Source organism: Balaenoptera ricei, chromosome 2 (genome assembly GCF_028023285.1).
Source record: "Balaenoptera ricei isolate mBalRic1 chromosome 2, mBalRic1.hap2, whole genome shotgun sequence".
Classification (NCBI taxonomy): domain Eukaryota; kingdom Metazoa; phylum Chordata; class Mammalia; order Artiodactyla; family Balaenopteridae; genus Balaenoptera; species Balaenoptera ricei.
In genome coordinates, this window is record NC_082640.1 from 2,956,874 (window position 1) to 2,983,273 (window position 26,400).

Genomic DNA, 26,400 nt, shown 5'->3' on the forward strand with positions numbered 1-26,400 from the left:
TCATCTATACCATTTTTCTGAATTCCACATATATGCATTAATTTACGATATTTGTTTTTCTCTTGCTTACTTACTTCACTCTGTATGACACTCTCTAGGTCCATCCACATCTGTACAAATGACCCAATTTCGTTCCTTTTTATGGTTGAGTAGTATTCCATTGTATATATGTACCACTCTTTATCCATTCATCTGCTGATGGACATTTAGGTTGCTTCCATGTCCTGGCTATTGTAAATAGTGCTGCTATGACCATTGGGGTACTATACATAGAAAATCCTAAAGATGCCACCAGAAAACTACTAGAGCTAATCAATGAATTTAGTAAAGCTGCAGGATACAAAATTAATACATAGAAATCTCTTGCATTCCTATACACTAACAACAAAAAATCAGAAGGAAATTAAGGTAACAATCCCATTTACGATTGCAACAAAAAGAATACAATACCTAGGAATAAACCTACCTAAGGAGGCAAAAGATCTGTATACAGAAAACTATGACACTGATGAAAGAAATCAAAGATGACACAAACAGATGGAGAGATATACCATGTTGTTGGATTGGAAGAATCAATATTGTGAAAATGACTATACTACCCAAAGCAATCTACAGATTCAACGCAATCCCTATCAAACTACCAATGGCATTTTTCACAGATCTGTGTATATTTTGAGGAACATATTTTACACAGAAGTAAATACTGCCTATAAACAGGAAGTCCCAGCCTAGGGCTCCTCAGGCCATATGCATGTCAACACAGCCACTCTGAAGACTGGATCTGGTTTACTTCTTTTTATTTCTCCAAAACATGTATCACCCCATGTTCTCTGGTGAGTTTATGAGACAGGCAGGGGTTTCTAGACCACCTCTGTTCATGAGGTACTTTAGTATCAGCAGTTGACAAAAGACCCAGTGTTACAGGGCAAGTGCTTCCCTAACTACCATCTTCTCAGGTCCAGGTTGGCTCAGGCAGAGGTTTGTGCCCCCCGCTTCAATCCACTGCCCGCTCCCCCAGCCACGCCCCTCCCCTCCCCAGGCTCTGGCACTACCCAAATTAAGCTGCGGGTATGAAGTGAACCCAAGTGGTTCCAGATTAGAATAACCATAGGCATCTCAGAGACTAGCCATAAGTCCCTCAGTTAGCTTTGAGATGAAAGCAGCAAGGCCGCCCAAGACCTGGGTCTGTATTCACAACGTTGACAGAGACACAGCAGACGTGGGTGGGCGAGGGCAGGTGGGAGGAGGTGCTCTGGGGCATGTAGGCCTTGTGGGGCTTCCGCTGGGAACATTCAGTTACATTTCAAGGATCTAAAACATTGGCAAAGATTGTACACCTACAGATTATAGCCTCTAAACAATCACATGGCATGAAATCCAAAACTGAAATACAACTAGCGGGAAATCGTTTCTCATTTTGGTATGCAATCTTAAACGCTGACATTACAAGATCAATTGGTTGCTGCTGGAAATTCACTAAGCATTCAGTTTCCCTACAAATGACTGAGCAGGGGGTTAATTTTAGTCTCACCAAGGAAAGGCATATAAAAATAAAGGAACGATTTCAAAGGATAAGAAACTGCCAAGGGTGGCTGTCCCTGGAGAGGACTGGGGTGCACGTTTGGGCGGGAGGCTGACTTCCACTGCATACTCTTCTGTAAGCAAACCTTCTGAATATTTTACCTTATGGACGGACTACTTAAAATAACATTATCAGTGATAAGAACAACAAGAATGAAGTAGATCTGGAGAGGCAGGTGGTCCTCAGTAAACACTGGCAGGGAAAGACATCCAGGAAATACTCTTAAGTGAAGCAAACTGTGGAACAGTGAGTATACTCTGATGCTATCTGTCTTAAAAAAAAAAAAAAAAAAAAGTTGTATTTCCAAGAGAAACATCAAATTGTCAACAGTGGTTACCTTTGGGACTTGGGTTGGTGAAAATTCCCTTTTTTCTTTGTACATTTTTTGGTGTGTGTGTGTGTGTGTTTATATATACACCCATACACATAAACACAGTGTATGTGTGTATAAAATATATAACCATCTATTTTTATAAACAAAAACTGTTCCAAAAGAGAGAAAAAAAAAAAACTAGCTAGAATCCACTTTTAAAACATTCCTGTTCAAGAAGGATAAATGGATATTTTGATTTTCAAGTGATAATTAACAAACTAAATGGTAGTCTTTTTTCACTTTGTATTTTCCTCATCCCAAATTTACTGTGATCATTATTACACTTAGTAATTTTCTGTCAAAACCAAATGCACGAGGTTCATCACTCAACCATCTAATGTCTACCAATAAATAGCAATTAGGAAATTGTGCGTAGGTCAATAAGAGGGCCATTAGATGTAATTTCTTAAAATTCTTATTTCAATACTTTTGCTAAACTCAAAATAATTTCAGCTCAGTAACAGGCATTTAGCCGAGAACAGATTTTCAAATACAGAAAACTAAAAAATAAAAAAATCCAAAGGAACAATATTCTCTGACTTCCCCTGATGAGTTTAGGTTTTCTTAGTTTATGAATCCAGTACACAATTTAATTCTTCTTTCCCAACACTGATGATACTTATGTTAATTTAACATCTATCATCCTGACAAACTCAAAACTCTCCAAGGGCAGGGCCCAGTTCTGTTTTGTTCCCATTAGCCCTGGGGCCTTGCAGGGGAGAAGTCTTTCAAAAGCATTTGATGAATATACTTTGAAAGATGTAAACCTAAACAAAAGGAGTTGCAAGATTTACAGATATTCAAGAGCAAAACAGATCCTAAATAAAGATTATGTAACCAACCAAAACAAAAAAGATCCACATCATAGTTAAAAATAGCATAAGGAGAGAAGAAAAGGTTATTTGCCTAAATGATCTGTGGGACAAAATCAAAGCATATGTTCTCTACGCTCAATTGCCAAAAGCCTCCGCAGTTTTGGGTGTCTTAGAAATACTAGGCTCTGAGTCACAAAGCCAAAGCCTTGAGAAAACTAACTACACGTAACTCCTGAAATGGGATTATAACATTGTACTCTTAAGGTATGTTATCACTGTAAAGTTCATCTTATTAGCAGACTGTTTCAGAATTCTATTTCAAGAATCTTTAAAAAAGAATTATGGGATGGCAAATATCCTTAAACACACACGCGCACACGTGCACACACACACACACACACACACACAATTGAACTTTTGTTCTGACAGTTCTTGAAAGGAATCCAAATCTTAATACTCTTTACTGAAGAAGTATGTTTTTTGGCATGTCTGCACTTACGCAATCTACTACAGTTGAATTAAGTCTACTCGTGAACTTGTATGTCAGGTTCAACAGAATTTTAACCAAGGTGGAAAATTACACTTTTTCTAAATCAAAACAAAACAAAACAAAAGTGTTCTGGCCACAAGGATAACTAAAGTCATTTGCTTTCTTATGCAAGCTTACATCTTTTGTCAAAGCAGGACAGTTCATTCATTCAGTCAATATAACTAATAGAACACGTTTTGTGTAAAGGGCCATTTAGTATATATTTTCAGTTTTATGGGCCCTATGGTCTCTGTACAGCTACTCCTTTCTGCTGGTGTAGCGTGAAAGCAGCCAGAGACAATATGCATGAATAAACATGGCTATGTACCGATAAACTTTTTAATTTATGGACATAGACACTTGAATTTTATGTAATTTTCATGTGTCACAAAATATTATCTTCTTTGGATGTTCCCCCAATGGTTTAGAAATGTAAAAACATTCTTAGCTTGCAAGCTGTATAAAAACAGGCCCAATTTGGCCTGTGAGCCATAGTTTGCTAACTCCTGACCTAAACCAACTCTCCAGGAAACCTGGTTTACACCACTTACTAGCCGTGTAACCTTGTCCTTGCTCCACCAAAAAAGCCCAAACAACAAACAAAATCAACAAAAACGACCACCATAACTGAGCTATAACATCTTAGTTTTCAGGTGAGAGTTAATATTTTATCTTTATTTATTTATTTAATTTATATTTTATTTACTATTTTATTTTATATTTCATCAATATAACAACAGCGGCAGTAACTAACATTTATTTTGAGCTTACTACCTTCCAAACAGTGTTCTAGGCATTTTAAATGTGTGCTAATTTATTTAATCCTCACCACAGCCTTGGGATGGGTGTTTTATGATCACCCTTTCACATATAAGGAATTAGGCACAGAGAGGTTATGTACCTTATCTAATCTCTCACAGCTAGGAAGATGGTGGAGCTGAGGTCTGAAGACAGGTACTAGGTTCTGCTTTTAACCACAACTGCCTCTAACCTCCAAATTTCCCTGTTCTTTTCTTTCTTTTTTTTATTTTTTTTATCTTATTTATTTAATTTTTTGCTGTGTTGGGTCTTCGTTGCTGCACACAGGCTTTCTCTAGTTGCGGTGAGCGGGGGCTACTCTTCATTGTGGTGTGCGGGCTTCTCACTGCGGTGGCTTCTCTTGTTGCAGAGCACGGGCTCTAGGCGCGTGGGCTTCAGTAGTCGTGGCACACGGGCTCAGTAGTTGTGGCACACAGACTCCAGAGCGCAGGCTCAATAGTTGTGATGCACAGGCTTAGTCGCTCCGCGGCATGTGGTATCTTCCCGGACCAGGGCTCGAACCCATGTCTCCTGCATTGGCAGGCGGATTCTCAACCACTGCGCCACCAAGAAAGCCCTCCCTGTTCTTTTCTTAAAGTCCCCATTTCTTTTTTTTTTTTTTTAACATCTTTATTGGAGTATAATTGCTTTACAATGGTGTGTTAGTTTCTGCTTTATAACAAATTGAGTCAGTTATACAAATACATATGTCCCCATAGCTCTTCCCTCTTGCATCTCCCTCCCTACCACCCTCCCTATCCCACCCCTCTAGGTGGTCACAAAGCACCGAGCTGATCTCCCTGTGATCTCCCTGTGCTACGCGGCTGCTTCACACTAGCTATCTATTTTACGTTTGGTAATGTATATATGTCCATGCCACTCTCTCACTTCGTCCCAGCTCACCCTTCCCCCTCCCCGTATCCTCAAGTCCATTCTCTAGTAGGTCTGCATTTAAAGTTCCCATTTCAAAGGAGAATTCTCAGAAATTAAAATGCACAGTAGAATAAGCATGTACAGTTAATGCTTACCAGTAAAGAGCTAATCCTTAGATTGAGCCTATATTGCTAGTTACAAAAAAGGAAACTTGATTCAAATGGATGCAAGCTTCAGTGTTCTCATGCAAAAATTATGAACAACAGTCTGACTCCCTCCTATGTGTGTTGGCCCATGAGAACAAACATCAGTGAAAATGCCCCAGAAGAGGGCTGCAAAAGGCAGGTCACTAAGACTTTCTCTAAATGACTCTTTATTCTCCTAATTTAAATGTGCCTCCTGCTTTGCTGTCCACAGTGGCATTTATAGATTTACAAGGTTTGTCTATTACTGGTAGATTAGCAATAAACACTGCAAGCAGAGACGCCTTCCTCGTAACAGTTACGGTAAAACATAACTTAAATCACAACCTATTGGCACGATCTGTTTTCCTCGTCAGGTCTTTACCCATCTGCTGGCTCTGTATGTTGATGTTCCAAATGCAAGTGGATACCCAAATAACTAACTCTTTAAAGGTCATTTGAAAAAAATTTTAGGGTACAGATTAAAGTTTATTTCCATGTAGTCTTAAATTGCCAAAGTGGCTTTTAGAAATTATAATAAACTGTTATTGCTCCATACAACTGCAGAATAAAAACATCTCTGAAGAATTTGACATTTTAAGACTTTGGCTGGCCAAGGAAATAAGAATTGCTAAAACTGGATTCATTTCAGTTATTCCTCATTGGAAGGTAGTTACTTGCCAGAAAATTATTTCAGAGTCTATTTTCAATACTTACATCAAAATGAGGAAATTTAAATGACAGATGATCTCTACAGCATTGGGGACCATCAGCAAGGCCAAGTACATTATAAGACCCTGAAGATGCAGGCTAGGCCAAAAGAGACTCCAAGACCAAAGGAGGCTCCAAGACCGAAATTCATCTGGCAAATACTAAAAAATGTATCTAGTTTTCTCAAAAATTTTTCTAACTTTCCCCAAATATTTGCTATCAGCAAATTGCATAGTTCTACATAATGTGTGACTGCCTTGGTAAGAAAGAGCTAGTTCTCAAAAGAAAAAAAAAAAAAACCATTCATGTAACTTGAAGTTGTCCATACAAAGTGGGACTGAGGAAAATCCTTGGCTCAGAAATGACCCTCTGACCCACTCACTTTCAAAAGCCCAGCGTCCAGGAGCCATGCCTTACACGCCCTCCCTCACTTCCCATCTCTAGGCCTTCACCAGATCGTGTCAATTTTATCTCTTAAAAAGCCCTCAGATGGGCTTCCCTGGTGGCGCAGTGGTTGAGAATCCGCCTGCCAATGCAGGGGACACGGGTTCGAGCCCTGGTCTGGGAGGATCCCACATGCCGCGGAGCAACTGGGCCCATGAGCCACAACTACTGAGCCTGCGCGTCTGGAGCCTGTGCTCCGCAACAAGAGAGGCCGCGATGGTGAGAGGCCTGCGCACCGCGATGAAGAGTGGCCCCCGCTTGCTGCAACTGGAGAAAGCCCTCGCACAGAAACGAAGACCCAACACAGCCATAAATAAATAAATAAATAAAATTAAAAAAAAAAAAAAAAAACAGCCCTCAGATACGTCCATTTCTTCTCAGCTCCACTGCCAATTACCTGGCGCCAGGTGCTCTACCATCCCCTGAGAGACCACTGAATACCCTTCTACCTGCTTCCACTCCTGCTCCTGCAACCCACACGGCCACAGGGATGCTCTCATAGCACAGAGCGCGCCGTGCCGTCCAGAAGGAAAGCCGCTACGAGCCATAACACGCCCATGAGGCTCCGCACAGTCCGGCCTTGGTCCGCTTCTGCGTCTCCTCCTGCACTCCTCACCCCCACTCTCTGTGTCCAGCCACACTGGCCTTCCTCCAACCCCCAGAACATACCGTGGCTCTGTCGCCCCCAGACTGCCTACATGCTGGTCCCCCTCCCTGTGACGCCTCTTTTCTTCGCGATAACCTGAATCCATCCTTCAGATCTCAAGGCAGTATCACCTCCTTAGGAGAACCGTCTTTTGACCTCGTCTGGCTGAGATACCCCTGTTAATAATGAACAGGTTATCTTTTTCCCTCAGACCACTGACCACAATTGTAATTACACTTAGATCATGTCTAGTACCCCAGACCAGGGGTACTACCCCCAACAGACAAGCAGCTCTAGAAGGCAGGGTTCACAACCCTTGGTGTTCACATGGTACCAAAGCATCTGGGGCACAGTAACAGAACACCCAGGAGGGGCTCAGTTAAGATTTATTTATCTATATTTGTGATACAATTTACATACCATAAAATTCACCCTTTTAAAGTGTACATTTCAGTGGGTTTTGGTATATTCACAAAGTTGTACAACTCTCACCACCATCTAATACCAAAATATCCCATCACTCTACCCCACTGCCTGTCCCCGGAAATCACTGATTTACTTTCTGTCTCTATGGATTTCCTTAGTCTGGAAATTTCATATAAATAAAATCATTTAACATGTGGCCTTTAAAAAAAAGAAGCAGGCATTTATAGTTATAAACTTCCCTCTAATTTCTTTAGTTGCATCCTGTAAATTTTGGCATGTTGTATTTTAAGTTACTTTATATCAAGGTATTTTCTAATTTCTCTTGTGATTTCTTCTTTAATCCACTGGCTATTTAGGAGTATGCTGTTTAATTTCCACATAATTGTGAATTTCCCAGATTCCCTTCTGCTACTTATTTCTAATTGCATTCTACTGTGGTCAGAGAACATAATTTGTATGTTTTCGATCCTTTTTACATTTATGGAGGCTTGTTTCATGGCCTAACGGGTAGTCTTATCAAGGAGATGGAGCCATGTGCATTGGAAAGAATGTGTACTCTGCTTGTGTTGAATGGAGTGCTCTATACATGGCGCTTAGGTCTAGTTGGTTTACCTTTCTAAGTGTTCACCACTCCACTTAGTATCACCCTAACGGTAAGAGGTATACACAGTGAAGTCTTTACTTCGGATTTGCCCTTAAACACATTTATTTTGAAGAACTCTAAGGAGAGCAAAGTAGGAAATAAATGTAGCTGTTCTACCTTTCCTGATTAATATCATCTATCTTATGGCCATGGTGTCAAAAAAATGATTTCAAAAACCCTGCAAATAAAAAAAATTAGTACAAGTGCAGTGAAATGTGAAATGTTATTTTAAACAACTAATACTGAAATTTAGTTTGCCCAAGCACTTTCTGAAAGAAAGATCATATTTTGCCTGATATAGCAAACATAAATTTCACAATATAGAAACTTCATTTATGAAATATACTCTGGAAGTAGCATCCATTGCAGACTTTTCAAAAGTAGGCCTTATGAGGCAAATATGGAAATTATGATACATCAGTGTGCAAAAATTTTCTAATAAAATCTTTGTATTATTCTTGTATAAGGTTTGCAGTTATTTCTCTCAAAATGTGTAGAAGATAAAATTTGCTGATTTTCTTCAACATACTTAGGAAACATAATTGGATTTTCAAACTTGAGAGAAAAATGCAAAACAATATCACTTGTATAGCATGAAGGTCACATCTACATTTACTGAAAAAAAGACACAGTATTTAGGATCTTAAGCAAAATCCATAAAAATATTTACCTTATTCTACTGTATAATATAAAAGCTTACCACTTTAGTAAAGTACTAAGATTTCTCAATGTACATGTATGTGAATATGACCTAAATAATGACTACTGAATTATATGAAGTTACAAATCCAAAGACATGGTTAAGTTTTGGTTCTGGTTATCACATAATCAACACACAGTAACTCACACATAACATCCATGAGCTGCTTCTAAATCACTGACATCTTTACTTGGGCAACAGGAAAATTCGACTCCAAAAATACATCACAAGTTTCTAACTGACTAAACTGCAGAGTTCCTGGTTCTGGGCTGAGATTTTATATTTCCAAAAAAGCAGAACTCAAAGTCCAAACCTAACACCTGAAATGATAAATCTCAGAAAATTACCTTTTACTCTAATTTGCTTTTCCTCGTCCTAGTTTTACTCACTCTTCTTCATTTTCACCCTGAACACCTACCTTTATATCCTATGTCCTCTTACTGAAAGTAATAAAAGGATTTTACTTCTTAATACTGTGTGGTGAATCATTTTCAGACTTATAAATTTCGAGGTAGTGTTAGTAATAGAAGGGTGCTTTCCATCCCCAAGTAATGACATTAACTATATGACCTAACCACGTGTGAGAAAGTTAAGTATCGTAAAGGCATGTCAGAAGGAGCTGTGGCTTATGCAGTCACGGTAACCACCATGAAACACTGGCCTGAATCTAAAAATATATTTGTCATGCTGGTACATCAGGCCTTCTTCCAATTTTGATAACCACACCAGAATATATCCACACAACTGTGGTACACATAGACGGCAGCGATAATAACAGGGATGCAAAGAGATTTCTGCAACTGTCTTCATGACCAAAATGAAGGTAGTAGCAGGCACATTTATTCTTATTCACAGTGTGCCTGGCTAGCTCTTCTTTCTCATTGGTTCCCGCGGCTCCCACGCCCAACGGAGCACTTCCGGAGAAGCGAGGTCCTGGAGGTCTCTGCATCCTACCCATGCCTGGATGCAGAAAGATTAAGAGCACAGTGACCACACGTGAAAGTGGGGAAGAAGATTCAGCTGAGGCTATTCCTCCTTCATACCCTCTTTTCTCTTAGCTGTCATGAACCAGAAGCCCCTGGTTTTTTCCTGCTGCCTTTCCGGCCATCCTTGGCCATTAAGTCTTGGAGCTCCTCAAGGTAAACATCGGGTCTCACTTTATCATCTCTCCCTAGGAGATCTCATCCACATCTACATTTATCTATCACATTAAGAAACACAGGCACAAGGGTAAGGAGAGTTACTTGTATAATAATAGGCTGTATGAAAAGAGCTAGTTGGGTAATCATAGGCTATATGAAAGAAAAAAAAAACTCAACAGTAAATCTGCTGCAGTCAAAACAAGGACCTGTCTTGCATGGTATCAGCTACTGTCTTTTCTCCAATCTTGCCAATTTTTATTCGAATGAGTTATTGTTAGAAAATAGCATTCTTTTTTTTTCCTACTGGAAATGTGTTTTCAGTGTACAGCTGGCAAATCATCTGCTCTTAGTACGTTAAGACGCAGACAAGTCCAATTGAAATGACAGAAAGGATACTAAAAACTTACCTGGAATTTTAATTGATAGGTTAATAGTAACATATCTTAAACCACTTTTAAACTGATATTTTAATTATCTCATATTTTACGTGTGTGTACATGTGAAGACTAAAAATCAAAATAGATTTTGATGGAATGCCACTCAATGATGAAAAGGAAGAAACTACTGATACACACAACAATACGGATGAATCTGAAGGGAATTGCGCTAAATGAAAGTCAACACTAAAGATTATATACTCTAAGATTCCATTTATATAACATTATTGAAATGACAAAATTATAGAAACAGAGGACAGATTAGTGGTTGCCAGGGGTTAGAGCTGGCAAGTGGGGGAGGTAGGTGAGTATAGTTATAAAATGGCAACTTGAGAAATCCTTGTGATGGAACTGCTCTGTATCTTGACTACAGTAGACACAAGAAGCTATACATGTGATAACAAGTGCACAAGAACTAAATATATACATCCACAAATGAGTTCAAGTAAAACTAGGAAAATCTGAATAGGATCTGCATTGTATCAATGTTAATATCCTGGAAGTTACATTTGGGGGAAACTATGTAAAGGGTACATGGGTTATTTCTTCTAACTGCATGTGAACTTACAGTTATCCCCAATTTACAATTTAATAACAACAAAAAAAATAGCTTTAAGGTGCTTACAGCACACTCGCAAAGATAGTTTAGATTATCCATCCCCGACTACAGAATTCTAATTTTTTAAAGTAGTTTTCCTCCAGTTCATCCACATTCCATGCTGTTGATGTCAGCCCATGAAGAAAGGCAGATTTAGGTCGACAAAAGGAGAAATGTCTTGAGGTTATAAAGAACACAATAAAAACGTATTAATATTTTAAAAAGTAGATCTTGAAATGCACTTGAAAGTTTGAGATCATAATGACATAAATAAGCATTTATGACCTAAGAAAAACTGCCTCCTTTGGTACTTTGAAGTATGATAAAAAATCACACGGAATTAAATTACAAAGCTAACACACTTGTTTACGCAGCTGGTCTTTTTTAAAATTGAGGAACTTTAAACCTACAATTCTAATAGGCTTATTGGTGACACCCCAATCCTTTGAAAAATAAATGAAGTATCATAAATCATCTGACAGTTCTTAAGCTGAGATTTTTATCATCACTCAGACACTTTAACAATAAAAAGCAATATGAAAGGATAGGATCTTGTTTATGTGACCTATAAAGTTTAAGACAGAAAATAAATCATACTATTAAATGCCATTTAGAGCTCTCACTTCAATACTTAGGATTGAATTGGCATAATATTCTTGGTAATTCCTATGAGGAGTCATACAAGTAGGGTAGCTTTCCTTACAAAATATTTCAGAACTCTGGCATTTCCTGTGATAAATGAAGCAATAAAGCTTTGGAATTGCAATTGGGTATATTTAAGTACTTCATATAGGCAACCAGACTGCCATCTTGCTGGATATCTAGTACTATGAATTTATTATTTGGCATCCAAAGGAATGTTTGAATACTTATAAAAAGTAAAGGATTGGGGTAAGCCCTTTTCATTTTAAGCTACGAATTTAGGACCACATTATAGCTACAGAGTTCAACCTTTATTTTCTGGCGAGTTCATTTAATGAAAATTATTCACAAATTTTGCAGGAAATGTTGAAATGAAAAATCCATAAATACCTTGAAACTGCTTAAGATTCAGCAGAAGAGCAGTAAGATCGAAGTGTTAGCCACAGCATCCTGAGAATTTTTATCATAGTTAAGTTTCAAGAAGATAAATGATGGGAGACATTCTCCATGACCCGGCTGTAAGGTTAATTTAATGACTAGTCAATGATCAGTCCAAGTGACATTCCAATTCTTAAAAGTGTGCCTTCAGACGTCCCCTGCACTAGCACTAGGGGACTGAGGTCAAAGCTGGGCCTATGTAAGACTGTAATCATCTTCGATTTCAGTCGTTTTTCAAATTCATTTTAGGATACAGCTACGGAAACCTTAGTCTCCAAATAAAGGCTTAACCAATGTCACATCCCTATCAGGCTGTGTACAGGCATTTAATAAACATTTGAATAAATGACTGAATTAATGATATCAGAAAGCCAACTTCTTATGTCTCGTATATCATATTGTTGCTAATAAAGAATTCTTAAAGATTAATTTTAAAATGCACATTTTCTTTCATGAAGTTATTAAATATTGAATATATACCAAACAGTATTTTCACATATGTGTAAGTTATAATGAAAAATAATAACACGAACACCTGTCTTCCGACTGCCGAGATTAGGGAAGAGAACATTACCAGTCACTCGAAAGTCATCTTTGTGGTCTTTCCCATTCCAGTTCCACTCCTTCTTGCCATGCCTTCTCCCCAAACACCTTGAATTTTTTCCCTCACTTTCCTGTATAGTGTTAGCATATGTATCCCTAATCAAATCAAGAATCAAATCTTAAATTCTGTAAGATTTGGGACGGAATTATATTGGTTGGAATCATACTGGAAGCATTCTTACACATCCCTAAGGTTCACCCGCGGTGGTATGTTTCAACACGGCACAGTTATGCCTTCTCTTACTGATGGCTATCTGAGTTCTTTCTGGTTTCTGGAACATTGTCATATGCGTTTCTCCATGTATGTTTGCAAGAGCTTCTGTCTCTCAGAGTGGAACTGCTGGGTTGGTATATGCACAAGTTGTTAGATAATGACAAAGTTTTTCAAGGTCGATCCAACTGACACCACCACTAGTGAGGGTCAGAGGGGTCAGGGTGCCCCACTGCATTGCCAGTCTGCTGGATATAAAATAGTACCTCCTTGAGATATTTTTTTAAGTTTTTTTCTCTCTTTTGGAGTAAAATTTACATACAATGGCACGCACAAATCTTAAGTGGACCATCCATGAGTTCTTACAAATGCATATACCTTGTAACCCACACCATTAACACACCTCAAAAAAAAGTGCCTTCATGATCCTTCCCAGTCATTCGTTGCTCCATCCCCTAGAGGCGACCACGCTTCAGATTCTTTTCTCTCACAGACAAATTTTGCTTGTTCTAAAACTTCATAGAAATGGAGAAACACTATGTGTTCTTTTGGATGAGGCTCCTCTCAGTTAGTACGACGAGATTCAGCCATGTTGTTGCTGGGATCAGTGCTGTTTCTTTCTCTCAGAGTAGTACTCTATTTTATGAATACACCAGTCTGTTTATCCATTCTCTTACTGAGACACCTGGGCTGCTTCTAGTTTTTGGCTATTATGAATGAAATCACGTATCCATATGCTATGTACTTCTTGTGAACATCTTAGTTTGTGGACTTATATTTTCATTTTTCTTGGGTAGATACCTAGGAGTAGAATTGCTGGGTCACCAGGTAAGTATATGTTTAGCTTTATAAGGAAACTTCCAAATCTTTTTCCTAAGAGGTTGTACCATTTAACCCTCCCACACAATATGTAAGAGCTCCAGTTGCTCTACATCCTTATTAACATTTGGTGTTACCAACCTATTTAATTTTAGCCATTCTGGTGGGTATCTCACTATCGTTTTAACTTGCATTTCCCTAGTGACTAATGATGCTGAACACAGGCTTACTGGCCATTCAAATACCTTCTGTTGTGGAGTGTTGTTATAAAGTGTCTTTTCAAATCATTTGTCCCCTATCCCCACTTTTTCATTTCTGATTATCTGTGTTTTTGTTATGGAGTTGTATAAATTCATTATCTATGTAGCCCTTTGACAAATACAGGTTTTGTGAGTATTTTTTCCCAGTCTGTGGCTCATCTTTTTGTTTTCTTAATGGTGTCTTTTGATGACCACAAGTTTGTTTTTTTTTAATTCTGATAAAATCTAAGTTATATATTTTTTTCTTATGGTTATTGCTTTCTACATTTAAATCTTTGCCTACCTCCAAATCATGAAGATATTCTCTGATGTTTTTTTCTAAAAGCCTTATGGTTCTAGCTTTTACATTTAAGTAATATGATCCATCTCAAATTATTCTTTGTGCATGGTGCAAGGTAGGAATTGAGATTTCTTTTTTTCCATATGGATATCCAGTTATTCCAGCACCACTTACTGAAAACCTTTCCTTTCCCCACTTGGTTGCTTTGGGTCTTTGTTGGAAATCCAACGACCATATAACTGTGGGTCTCTTCTGGCCTCTCTATTCGGTTGCATCAATCTGTTTGTTGATCTTTATGGCAGCACTACACTATCTTGGTTACTGTAGCTTTATGGTTAGGTTATGAAGTCAACTCTTCCAGCTATGATTTTGAGATTGTTTTGGATAGTCTCAGTCTTTTACATTTCCATATAACTTTTAGAATCAGCTTGCCAATTAAAAAAAAAAAAAAAGCCTGTGGGATTATGATAGGGATTAAGTTGAATCTATACGTCCATTCGGGGAGAACTGTCATCTAATTGAGTCTTCCAATGCATGAACATGCCATCCTTCTTCATTTATTCAAGTCTGCTTTAATTTTTCTCAATAATGTTTTATTATTTCCAACGTAGAAATTTTTGCATGACTTTTGTTAATTTTATTCTTAGATGTTGTACTTTTATTAAAAATGGGAAATAGGCATATTATTGATAATCTCAATGCAAAATAGGGCTGCTCCATCATACACACTCTTTTTGGAAATACTAAATACATCAAAATTCTGAGCAATTTTGTTTAATAAACAAATGAATAAACATAGTATGTTCTGAATAGTAAGCAAGACAAAAATTTCTAAAAAATGGGACAAGGACTCCACAACTTGACAGTAAAATAAAGGAATGGATATAATCCAAGAGCATACATGCTGGAAATGGGATCAGGAAGTTTCTTTAATCCACTCACTTTAAGTACATTCTGTGATGGGGCAAGAAGGGGGTTAAATATACGACCACTTCTATCTGGAGCTGCATTGATCTTTTAAGGATGGGACTCTTGGTACCTCACTGTTCCAAAACCAACTCTTTTTTGACTTCTGGCCCACATAATCATAACCAAAGGTTTCAAGAAGAGTAGAGCAAGAAGTATTTAGCTTCGACTTCTGAGCAGATATAACACAAGCCCTTTGTCCTCTGCTAAGACAGGCCTGTATCCCAAGGCTCGTAGGTTTCCCATGTGGCCTCCTTTCTACTGCAACCTGTTTCACTCCTTTCACCTCACTGTTGTCCTCTTCCTCATTCTCTGCTTCTTCCTGTTATCACTAATTTCATTTTCCATCTTCGTTGTCTGATTTTTCAGACGTCTGTATTTACCAGGATCTGGGAGTGAATGGATCAAATCCTTCATCACACATCACATCCAGCCCTAAAAGGCACCATCCCTCCCTTCATCCTTGGCCTCTGCTTGCCTCTTGCTGGCTTCTCTTTTGGTTTCACTTTTTAGAAGTCTTTTCTCCATATGCTTTGCCTTAACTTTCTTCCCATACTCTTCTTGATCAAATGTGCCCTCTTCCTGAAGCCTATCTTTTGCTTTATCAAGGTTGATACTACCATGATCCTCTTCCTTAGTATCCTTCACAATGGATTTCTACATTGGCGGCCACTGGTGAACCAACTTCCCTTCATCAGTAGTGTTACTTTCTTATTCACTTAAAGTGTTTCATTACTTTTTTTGTTTCTGCAATTTCCTTGATTTTTTGTGCCTCATCAGTACTAGGAGCAGACTGAGTCTGAGGCCCTTTTGGTTTGACCATCTTCGCTTCCATGTTTCCCCTCATCTGCCTCCCTTCCTCTTCCTCCTCTTCTTTATTAATACCATTGGCCAGCTTGTACTCTTCCTCTCCTGCTTCTGGCCTTTTTCTACCTTACTTAACGATGGACATTTTCTCACTGAAATAAGCTCTAAATTCTTCCACTTAATCATTGGTGAGGGATAGAGCCTTAAGCTCATTAACAATTCTTTGGTCAGCTGTTTCTACACTTTCTGAAGGAAACTTATCCAAGGAATTGCTTATAGTAAGACCAAGAAATATAGCCTATTTGGGTAAATGTAACTTGTTCAAATCAAATACTCCATCCTTCATCAGATATACTTACATATGTAAGAAACAAAATACCTTTGACCTCTTTCTTTTCATTGTTGATCTTAGGCTAAAGATGACTCCAGTTTTTGTTTTTGTTTTCTAGATGTCCATACATTTTTCTGGATTGATTTTTATTCTTTCATAAGCACTTTCTACTCAAGAAGTTGCTGTACTATCCTTATTTTTCTTCTGAGGGAAGCAAAATTAATAAAGCAGGTCGATATGCTCTGTGAATATGAGTTGGTATCCTGTGGGCAATCAAACTGAAGAACTCAATTCGTGGCCTGAATATCCAACACCCTGGCTATAGTATCAGTAGCAAAGAGCACAGTTCATTCTCTTGCAGATAAACTTATTACAGACTTGCATTTTTCTCATCTGCTGTTGTCAACCACAGAAGTCAAGAATAGAAATACCAGAGTATAGGCAGTAGGAAACTTGGTTTAGGGACCGAACCTCTCGACAACTGGAAAAAAATACAATACTTCTCAAAAAGGAATATAGGATACTTATTTCTTACTTCAGCTCACAACCTATGTAGTTTTGTTCCAAAGGGACAGGGATGTTATATTTTACTTTTCTCACCAACTCAAACATATTCAGAGATTTTCAAGCTCAAGCACACAAGGTACAAGGTCTTTTACAGATCTGACTTGTTTTGCCTAGAAGAAAGCAAAGTCAATGTCTTTTAGAAAGATTTTTTCTTTTTTTTTTTTTTTTTGATAACAGCATTCATAGTGTCAGCAAAGGTCCATGCCCAAGATTCTATTCTACTTCATCATGAACTAACCTTTGGAGACTGGTATCATGAACACTTATTGTTTCATCCTTGAGTTCAACAGTCAAACCTGTATGCAAACAAGTATAATATATTTATGTGGTTGATCTTCTCAAACACCTTGTCTCAGGTCTTTCCATCAATGATGAGATTGCTGAAAAGCCATGATTCTTTCCTAATTCTCAGAAAAGGCCTGAGAAATAGATAAGTTCTCTCATAGAAAGTATTATCAGGACCCAGAGTCTGTCTGTCAAAGTCTATTAAGAACGATAAAAAGCTTCCAGTACTGGGATAAGGAAAATCAAAGTCTTGCCAGATCCTGTTCTGGCAGCTCCAAGTACATCTTTACCCTGCAAAGCCAGGATTAAAAAAAATCTGTTCTCTATTATTGCCTCCATAAAGGCCCAAAGGAATCATTTTTGAAAATTCTTTAAGTTCAAAACTATTTGCTGGTTGACTTATACTTGAAGGATTGTTTAAACAGATATAAAAATCTCTAAGTTACCTATTCTTTTCTTCAAAATCTTTTAAGTGTATTCCATTTTCTTGCATTGATTGACATCTGAGGCCAACATAATTTCCCCCCTTATAAAAAAAACTCAACCTATTTGCCTGGTTCCCCAAAGGAATCGTTCTTTACCTCTGAGGTCCAGCACTTTTACTAGGCACAGACACACAGTATGCCCCTTTAATATGCAGATTCTAGTTGTCTTTTATTTCAGAAAAGCTTAATCTCTAAATATCGGATTTACTTCATTAGTTTGGGTGTCTTGTTGTATCTACAATTATATATATGATGGACCTGTTCTGCCTGTCTTCTGTATCAGCGGTCTACAAATTGAGGTACATTTAGAGCTATATGAAGACTAAGAGATACGTCGGCACAGATCGTTTAAAGGCAATCAAATTCCAGATCCTCAACCTCCATCCTTCCTATGACTGATCTCTTCCGGAATGTACCTGAAGCTAAGGTACCATGCCAGCCTCTTCTCATTCCCTCTTCCCCTCCTTCACAATCACTCTTTTCCCACTTTACAAAAGAAATGCATACCACTCACAAATCCTGGCTAGTGCATTGCCTTGGAATATAAAAACCCTCCAGGAAGCCAAACCTGTAAATCCTCCTTTAATCAAAGCACTACAATAAGGATTTGTTCACTCCCCATCATACATATAACTTACGTATTTTATTAAGAAATGGAGTATGTGGGCCCATGTTAGTAAATTACAAAATCAGATACATAGTAGAATGAAGCAGTAGTGAGAGTGTTTTTACTTAAGGACATTACCTTCCAAAACCCTTATTATTGTAAAAGATACAACCCAACTCTGGGAGACTTTAGGGAGTGCAAAGCAAAGAAATCTTGAAGGCAGCAGCATCACGGTATCCAGGCAACACGTGGCAAGGCTCTGTGCCTTATCTATTTGTCGGTGTTAGAATTAGAATTCAGCTGTGTGATGGTTGTCATGGAAACGTACATTAACATATTTATTTGAGCTGAAAAATCAAGTCGGATTTTTACTGACAGAAGGAAGTCTGACTTGGAAGATAAGTTTAAAGTTGATGACTAAGCTTTGTCAATTAGATTAAATGGCAACCATTTTCCCTAAATTGAGTGATGTACATTATAGCTGCAAGGTTTTGATAAAAATACATTTCAAACATATGTTAAGACAAAATATTCCTCTAAAAACTCACTGTATGTTGGTAAGTATATATTAAAATTAATAATGTTTCTAAATAACACTTTCTAAGCATATTGGGTTAAACAAGGTGCCTCTAAGTAAAAGAGTAATAAACATAACAGTTATTTGATAAATCTTAGTTAAGCCTTTTTAATAAACTTTCCCAAACTGAGAAAGTGATAATAAATCCCTTTCAAAGTCAGATGGTTTCCAATTCTTTGCTTTCCACAAATGATTGAGTAATTGAGTTGTTGGTAGATAGATCATTAAACTAATTTATAGATCGCTTTTTGATTTCTGGCACATAACTCAGAAGGATGAGAAAAGTTAATAACTGATGCAGTTCTGGCATACTGTAAACACTGATATTTTAAACCCAAAGGCGTTACATCATCTTTCAAATGTCTGTCAGATTTGGCTCCCTTCTCACATCTCTAATCCCTATGACCTCACTCTTTTTCTGTATCATCTCTTTTCCCTTCCACGCCTTCCAATTTTGCTTTCACTCCTTTGGTAGTTCTGTTTTTTTCCTTCAACTGTTTTTTCCTGGGTTCTGCTTCTAATTTTATAATTAAACCTAATTATAATTACTAATTTATAACTGATAATTTCACCATTTCCCATTTTGCGTGTGATATGACATAGGAATCCAACAGTATGCTCTTTCATATGAGCAATCTCTTGCCCCAACTTGATACATTGAAAAACCTACCCATCCTTTCCCCTAGTGGTTTACAATACCAGTTTTGTTATAAATCTAGGTTCCATATATAGATGGATCTGTTTCTGAATTCTCTATTCTTTCCATTGGCCGATTTGTATATCTTTATACCATACACTGGCTTAATTATTATAATTTTACATTAAGTCACAATATAGGTAGGAAAGACACTTTGTCTTCACTTTGTCTTTGTAATTCTTGGACCACTCCTCTACCATGTTAAGTTCAAAATTATAATGTTAAGCATCACCAAAATAACAACGATAAAGATGAATAATACTACTACTAGTAGTAGTAATGTTAAAACCCCCCAAATTTGTTAGGAATTTGATTCTAGGTGCATTGAGAGAATTAATATCTTTGCAACATTAAGTTTTCCAATCCATTAATACTGTGTTTCTCTCCATTTAATTGGACTGTAGCTAATGTCTTTTGATAAAAGTTTATAACTTTCTCAATAAAGGCTGTAGACATTATTTGTTAGATTTATTCAAATGCTTCTTACATTGTGCCTCTACTGTAAATTGTATATTTTTTAAATTGCATTTTCTACAGTAACTCCACTGTGGAGAAACCTGGCGACACCAAGTGATGAAGGTTAACATCGCCAGTGATGTCATGTTGATTGGATGTGACATAATCATGAGAAAACATCAGACAAACCCAAATTGAGGTCCATTCCACAAAGGATCTGACCATTACTCTTCAAAGCGTCAGGTCCCAGAAAGAAAAGAACAAGAAATTGCTGCAAATTGGAGTAGACTAAAGAGATAACAGCTACCTGGGTTTGACCCTGAAACAGAAAAAGGACATCAGTAGAAAAACTGGGAAAATCTGAATAAAGCCACAGTTCAGTTAATATTATTGTATCAATGTTAATTTCTTAGTTTGAGAAGATATACCATGGCTATGTAGGATGTTAATTATTTCAAAATAAAATGTTTTTTAAAAATTACATTCTCTGTTTTGTTTCTGTTTTTGCTGGTCCATAGAAATGCAATTGGCTTTTCCACACAGACTTTGTATCCAAAAACCTTGCTCAACTCTCTAGTTAATGCTAAGAATTTAGCTGCAGAGTTCTGGAAAATTTCTACATAGACATTTATATCATTTGCCAATAGTCACAGTTTTTTTCTTCCTTTCCATTCCTACACTTTTTTATTTTAATTTTTTTTAGGTTTTTCTCCCCTATTTTACTCTGCCGGCTAGGATCTCTGGTACAATATTGATTAGAAATGGTGATATCATGGATCCTTATCTTTTAAGAGTTAAATTATATCTGCTAATAGCCAGAGATAATTTTAATTTCATCAGAATAATCTAAGGAAACTAAATTGCTTTTGCCTTGAACGTTTCTATCATAGAGATAGCAATACCCTTTTTAAAAATTTTCCAATGCTAAAATGTTTATTTGAAAAGCATAAAAGAATACACAACACAGAGAAAAAGAAGTAACGTGAAGACAAAAAAGAAAAGCAATATGGTATTATGTTATTAAAAGAAAATAAAAGCTGTGACATTAACCTTGTAGACAACTAACATCTTCCAAACTTTGCTTTCCCGCCTCATGGTGTGGAGCTGTCACTGAGAAGTAGTGTCAAGCCAGAGTCCACATTTCCAAACCCTCCTCCCTTGCACCAGATGTGGTCTTGTGCAGAGCGGTCCCCAAAAGAATGGGGCTGAGGGTCAGATCACAGGTTGAGGCTTTCCAGAAGCGGTGAGGTAGCTTCCTGCTCCTTCCCCAGCTACTGGAGGACTCAAAGGCTCAGGTTAACGAAAGTTACCGATTGATGGAGGACGCCTTCAGTGTACTGCTCATTAATTAGGTTGAAGCTGTTACGTTTTTTGTGGTCCACTTACTATAGCACTTAGCTTTCCCCAACTAACATAAAAATGGTATCTTTAAGTGGGGTGCAGACCAAACAAAACAAATCTAAAATATATGACAACTGCTTCGCAGCCCGGCAGCAGGAAAGGGAGAGACCAAGTAAAGGACAGAAGGACAGTCATGTCACACAGTCACAAAACTTTTAATACAAGTACTGCTTGTGAAAAGGGATCCATGGTGATAGAAGCCGAAAAGTGGCTGTCCCCAGGGGGCTAACTGGAAAGCGGCCTCCGTCTGGAGCAATGCAGATGCTCTACATCTTAGTCTTGGTGGCGGCCTACATGGTGTGTACGACTGTCAAGCTCACTGAACCGAAAGCTGTGTGTTTGCTCTATGTAAATTATACCTCAATGCTTGAAAACGAATGAGATAGCTTCAGAGCTATCTAGCTCTAACTAAGTGTTAACTAAGTGTCTAACTAAGCCTATAGGGAAAAAGAGATGGAAAACAATATCAGAATAACATTAGTACTTGCCGCATTTATTGAGAATTTACAAGAAAGAAATCTGCACAGGCAAGAACTGACAGGTTTGAGAGCAGAACTGAAAGGGAGTAGAGAATCCAAAAATCTGGAGGCTCCCAGGGTTAGAAAATCTGACCGCTTCCGGATTTTACACAGTAAGAGAGAAGACTGAAAAAGGCTTTGAGCAAAAATGGCCCGTTAGGTTTTCTAAGGTGAACAGAGGGAAGTCAGCCTTGCTGCCGATCAGGCTGAGTAGGTGAACTTCCCAGGAAGCCTATTTCAAATGGCCATCCAAGGGCCCCCATAAATTGAGAGAGGGAGGAATAGGAGAAAGGAAGCAAAGGAATAAATTAGGCGTGGGACTTCCTGGAATGCTTTTTTGGCTACAGCGACCATACACAATTTACTGTCCAACCCGGGACAGTTTTGAGAGTGAAAGAGGGCATTATCACTTCACCTGCACGAGGGATATAAACTGAGACTGTCCCTGACAGATGGGACACGTAATCCCTCCGTCTGGCATATGGAGTCAACTACAAGGAGGTAGAGCAGAAGCCAGCTAAGTTTCTGAGGGAATAACATTGCCAGCCCCCCAACCCCCAAGCCTTGCGTCTAAGCCTCCAGCTGACTCCTAAAACAATGCTCTAACCACCAAAACTGCATGATCATAAAGTAGGAAACAAAGGTTACACAGCCTCCAAGGCGGGAATATTCCCCCAATGTCCGTATAAGTGTGACCTTGGAGGAAGATGGGCAAAGAAGAACCTTCCAGAAGACATTCAGGTCCTAGGGAATAATGAACAATGGAGCTCCTTCTAGAGAGCAGGGCCAGAGTCTAAGCAAGGGACAGCTTCTACCCCAGGCAACAGTTCTTCCAAATGCTTCTTGCCATTCCATTTTTTTGGGTCACTGTCAGTATTCCTAATTCTAAATGTTCCCTCAGCTTCAGAAAATTAAACACAAACTTGTAAGTTGCAACTTGGGCCTAATGCAATAAATTATGGACACTACACATAACGTGATGGTGGTGAGAATAAACCCAAAGAGTCTTTTACAAAGATCACTCACTGAACTGCCTGACAGGAGGCCATGTTTCTCCTCCAACCCTCGCTGTTAACTGTATGACCCTGGATAAATCATGATTTCTCCGGACTTCAGTTCCTTCATTTGTAAAATGAATAAGAGGATGCCTTCCAGTTCTAATTCAAAATTCTCGACCTTGCTGAGCCAAAAGAACTACAAAAATCCTCCACAAAATGTCATTACCTGGAGAATCCATAAGAGACTGGGTCTGGTTTTACAGCAAAAGCAATTCAGCACAATTCTAAAAAGTTATATTGGCAAGAAGAATCCTGGCACTTTTTCATTTCTTGACTTTTCTATGTTATTTTGTTCTCATTATAGTACATTAAGGAATAAAATATAACCATTTTTAAGTGGAAAAAGACACTTGCCTTCCATTTCATTAGGCTTTCGAAACTAGTCCAAAAAGAGGAGGGAGCTGCACTGCACTTAAAATTTCAATTCTTTTGTAATATTCACAACCTAAAATTTTGAATGTTTTAAAAACCAAAATGCTATTTGGAGAAGATTTTTAATCCAAAAATACCATAATAATACATTTTATTAGTTATATAGTCAAAAATAATATTCATCAAATCCTAAAAATATTATTTTTTCAAATAATTAAAATTTGAAAAAAGTGTTTGCTAAATTTCAACTTTTGATGCCTCTAATTTCTGGAAGAAATTAGCACTCAGGACTCTGTCTTCTACACTGATAAAAGATAAGACAAAAACTAATATCCTACACTGATACTTTGTTAGTCATAATTAATATAGTTTTATACATGTATAAAAATAAGAGCCAAACATATTTGAAAAGTAGGACCCAAACTTTGTCACTTCAAATCACAATATGTTGTTGGGAATTCCCTGGCGGTCCAGTGGTTAGGACTCAGAGCTTTCACTGCCAGCCAGGTTCGGTCCCTGGTCGGGGAACTAAGATCCCACAAGCCATGTGGCATGGCCAAAAAAAAAAGATATCACAGTATGTTGGGACAAAAAAAAAAAAAAAAAATGACAACTATTTTGCAGGTCCTGCTACCACATACCCTAGTATCATCAGTGAGTTTCTAAATCAGTCATATTTATTATCACTGACTATAAAACTATGGACCAGATGTTGGGCTATCACACAAAACCAAGAAATATCAATTCCACAGTACCTTGAAAAAAGATCACTCAATTTACCTGTTGAGTGAATTAGTGAATCAAAAAATACATAAAATATTTATGTATTTATGGTGCAAAAAAGCACCATAAAATATCCTAAATCTCTGAAACACAAATTTGCAGGTGTACCTCAGATTATATAAAAAATTTAAATAAGTTTAAATAATGGAAAATTTGTAAGTGGAATATTTTATATGTGCTAAGGAAACTAGAGATATTTGACAGTAACTAACTCTCAGGTAAAAGAAGAAATGCTTTTTAATGACAAAAATTATCCCTTAAGAGAATATTTCACAATTTATGTTTCTATATCAGTACTGATGTTGAGAAGTCCCTTGTTTGTTCTTATCCAAAACACTTTGTATATGACAATTTTTCTTCTCTGGAAACTTTACCATTTATCTTTTCTTTCTGTTCTAGGAAAGTGCCTTGTATTATTTCTTCGATAATTCTCTCCAAATTTTCTCTTGTATTAGTGAGTGACAGAATCTTCTGGACTGTGTCTCTAATTATTTCTTCTTCAAATTTATTTTTCAATCCCTCTAAGGAACTGATTTCAGCCATCACATTTCTAATTTTTGTGAGTTACTTCTTGTTCTTTAATTTTCCTCTCCTTTAATTCTCCTTCTTAAAAAGGATTCTGCTATGCAAAATTTTCTCACATTTTCAGAGATAGTAATTATAGTTTGTTTCTTAAGTTCCCTGCTGTTTTGTCTCCTCAGAGTTCTTTATTTCTGTTTGCTTTATCTCTGCTTTCATATGGGAGGCATTCCCAAATATCTGTTGATCCTAGGCTGACTCTCCCTATTTAAGTGTAAATTATTAGTAAAGCAAGACGGCAGCTCTGCCTGTGGGCTGAGCTGGTTGAAGGTCAGTTTCACTGAATAGCAAGTGGGCTTTCCCTGTGGGGCACCCCTATAGGAAGTTCCCCTGGGACCGGTCAGGGTCTCTGCAGAATCCTCCAGCACCTGACTGGGGACTTAGAAGTTTGGCTCCTGACGCTCTAAGAGCAGGGCGGATGTTTACTTAACCCCGCCCTCTACTGCTCCCGCGTCCCTGAGCCTCGATTCTCTGAAGTTTCAACATCTCCAGAGAATAAACCTTCCACTGCCTGGGCTGTTGGGAAGGTAGTTATCTGGCTGGGGTGAGACAAGGGTCCGAGTGTCCAACTGGTCCTTTCATAGACTTTCAACTGGTGGTCTGTTTCTAACCCGATGCTTTAGCTCCTCCTCCAGCCTAACCTGAGACCTCCTAAGGTTCTACAAGGCAAAACCGCTTCCTGTCATGTTACTCTCCCCTGTGGGAGCTTAGGTGTTCACTGTCCTCGGCTAAGTCACAGGGTCATATAACTTCTGTGTTCATATTTGTGGATTAGAGTTACTAATGTCACCTACGTTTTATCAAAGATAGATCTGGAATTTTTTTTTCTTAGTTCCTTTGTTTTGGATGGATTTTGTAATAGGAGAAGGCAGAAAGTTCTCTATTTGCCACCTTAAGATCAGAACTTACAGTCTCTACTTGATTTCACACACCATTTGTAACGCTTCGAGGCCACTACAGCTCTGGTCTGCTGAGCACACACTCCCACCGCCCTTCTCTGAATTCCTTGGGAGAAAGCCTCTCTCGCTCCTCGAGACCCCAGGGGGGCTTCCGGTCCCTGGGCCACACCTCTTCACTGCAGCACGGGGAACTCATGCCCTCCGCTGGGCCTCAGGGATGACTCATCACACACAGGGTCAAGGAGGGTTGATTCGCATCTTCTCTAAGGCAGGCAGCAAGGTGTTTAGCCCCCCAAGTTCTCTTTCTGTTGGGACTGCTCAGCTGGGAAGATGACAGTCTCAAGCTGCTGCCGGTCATCTCACTGATCACATGCTGTCTGGAGAATGACGAATAAAGAAACCAGCAGAGCTGAAAAAGAGTCCAGATGAGATCATCCGAGTTCCTGGCTGCAGCCATGCCTGACGCCAGATGTACCTCTGGAAACCACAGTTATATAAACAATTAAGTTCCTTTGATTTTCATAAGCTGGCTTGAACTGGCTTTCTTGCATTTGCAACTGAAGGAGTCCTGATGAATTCATCATTTAATTGAAATGTTCCAAATTACTAACAATTGAATGATACAACACCATTTCTTTGCCAAAAATTAAACAGCCTAACTTCTTTTATTAAAATAAAATCACAAGTAGTAAATATCATACCCATATGCCCCTTTCACCATTTAGGTAAGATACTTTGATTTTATCTGAATATTCTCATGTTTTCAGGACAGTACTACCTTGGAGAATGAGCCACATACACGTTCTGTAGTACTGCATACCCAATAGCCCTAAGCTGTAGAACAATTTTCTTCCAGGGAC

At 38.1% G+C, this 26,400-nt stretch overlaps 1 protein-coding gene across 44 annotated transcripts in view; it reads right to left on the reverse strand.

The window, feature by feature from the left end:
• ZNF438 (zinc finger protein 438) overlaps window positions 1-26,400 on the reverse strand; it is a 213,670-nt gene that overhangs the window by 93,705 nt on the left and 93,565 nt on the right. For 37 of the 44 annotated variants that reach the window (XR_009499992.1, XR_009499991.1, XR_009499983.1 and 34 more), the window contains one exon: window positions 17,062-17,119. The exons of the other annotated variants lie outside the window; for them this stretch is intronic. Coding sequence is in view for 5 of the 37 variants with exons in the window: in XM_059909590.1 (XP_059765573.1) it covers window positions 17,062-17,119 (58 nt within the window). In the remaining 32 variants the exon portion in view is untranslated. The remainder of the gene's footprint in view (window positions 1-17,061; window positions 17,120-26,400) is intronic. 44 annotated transcript variants of the gene reach the window in all.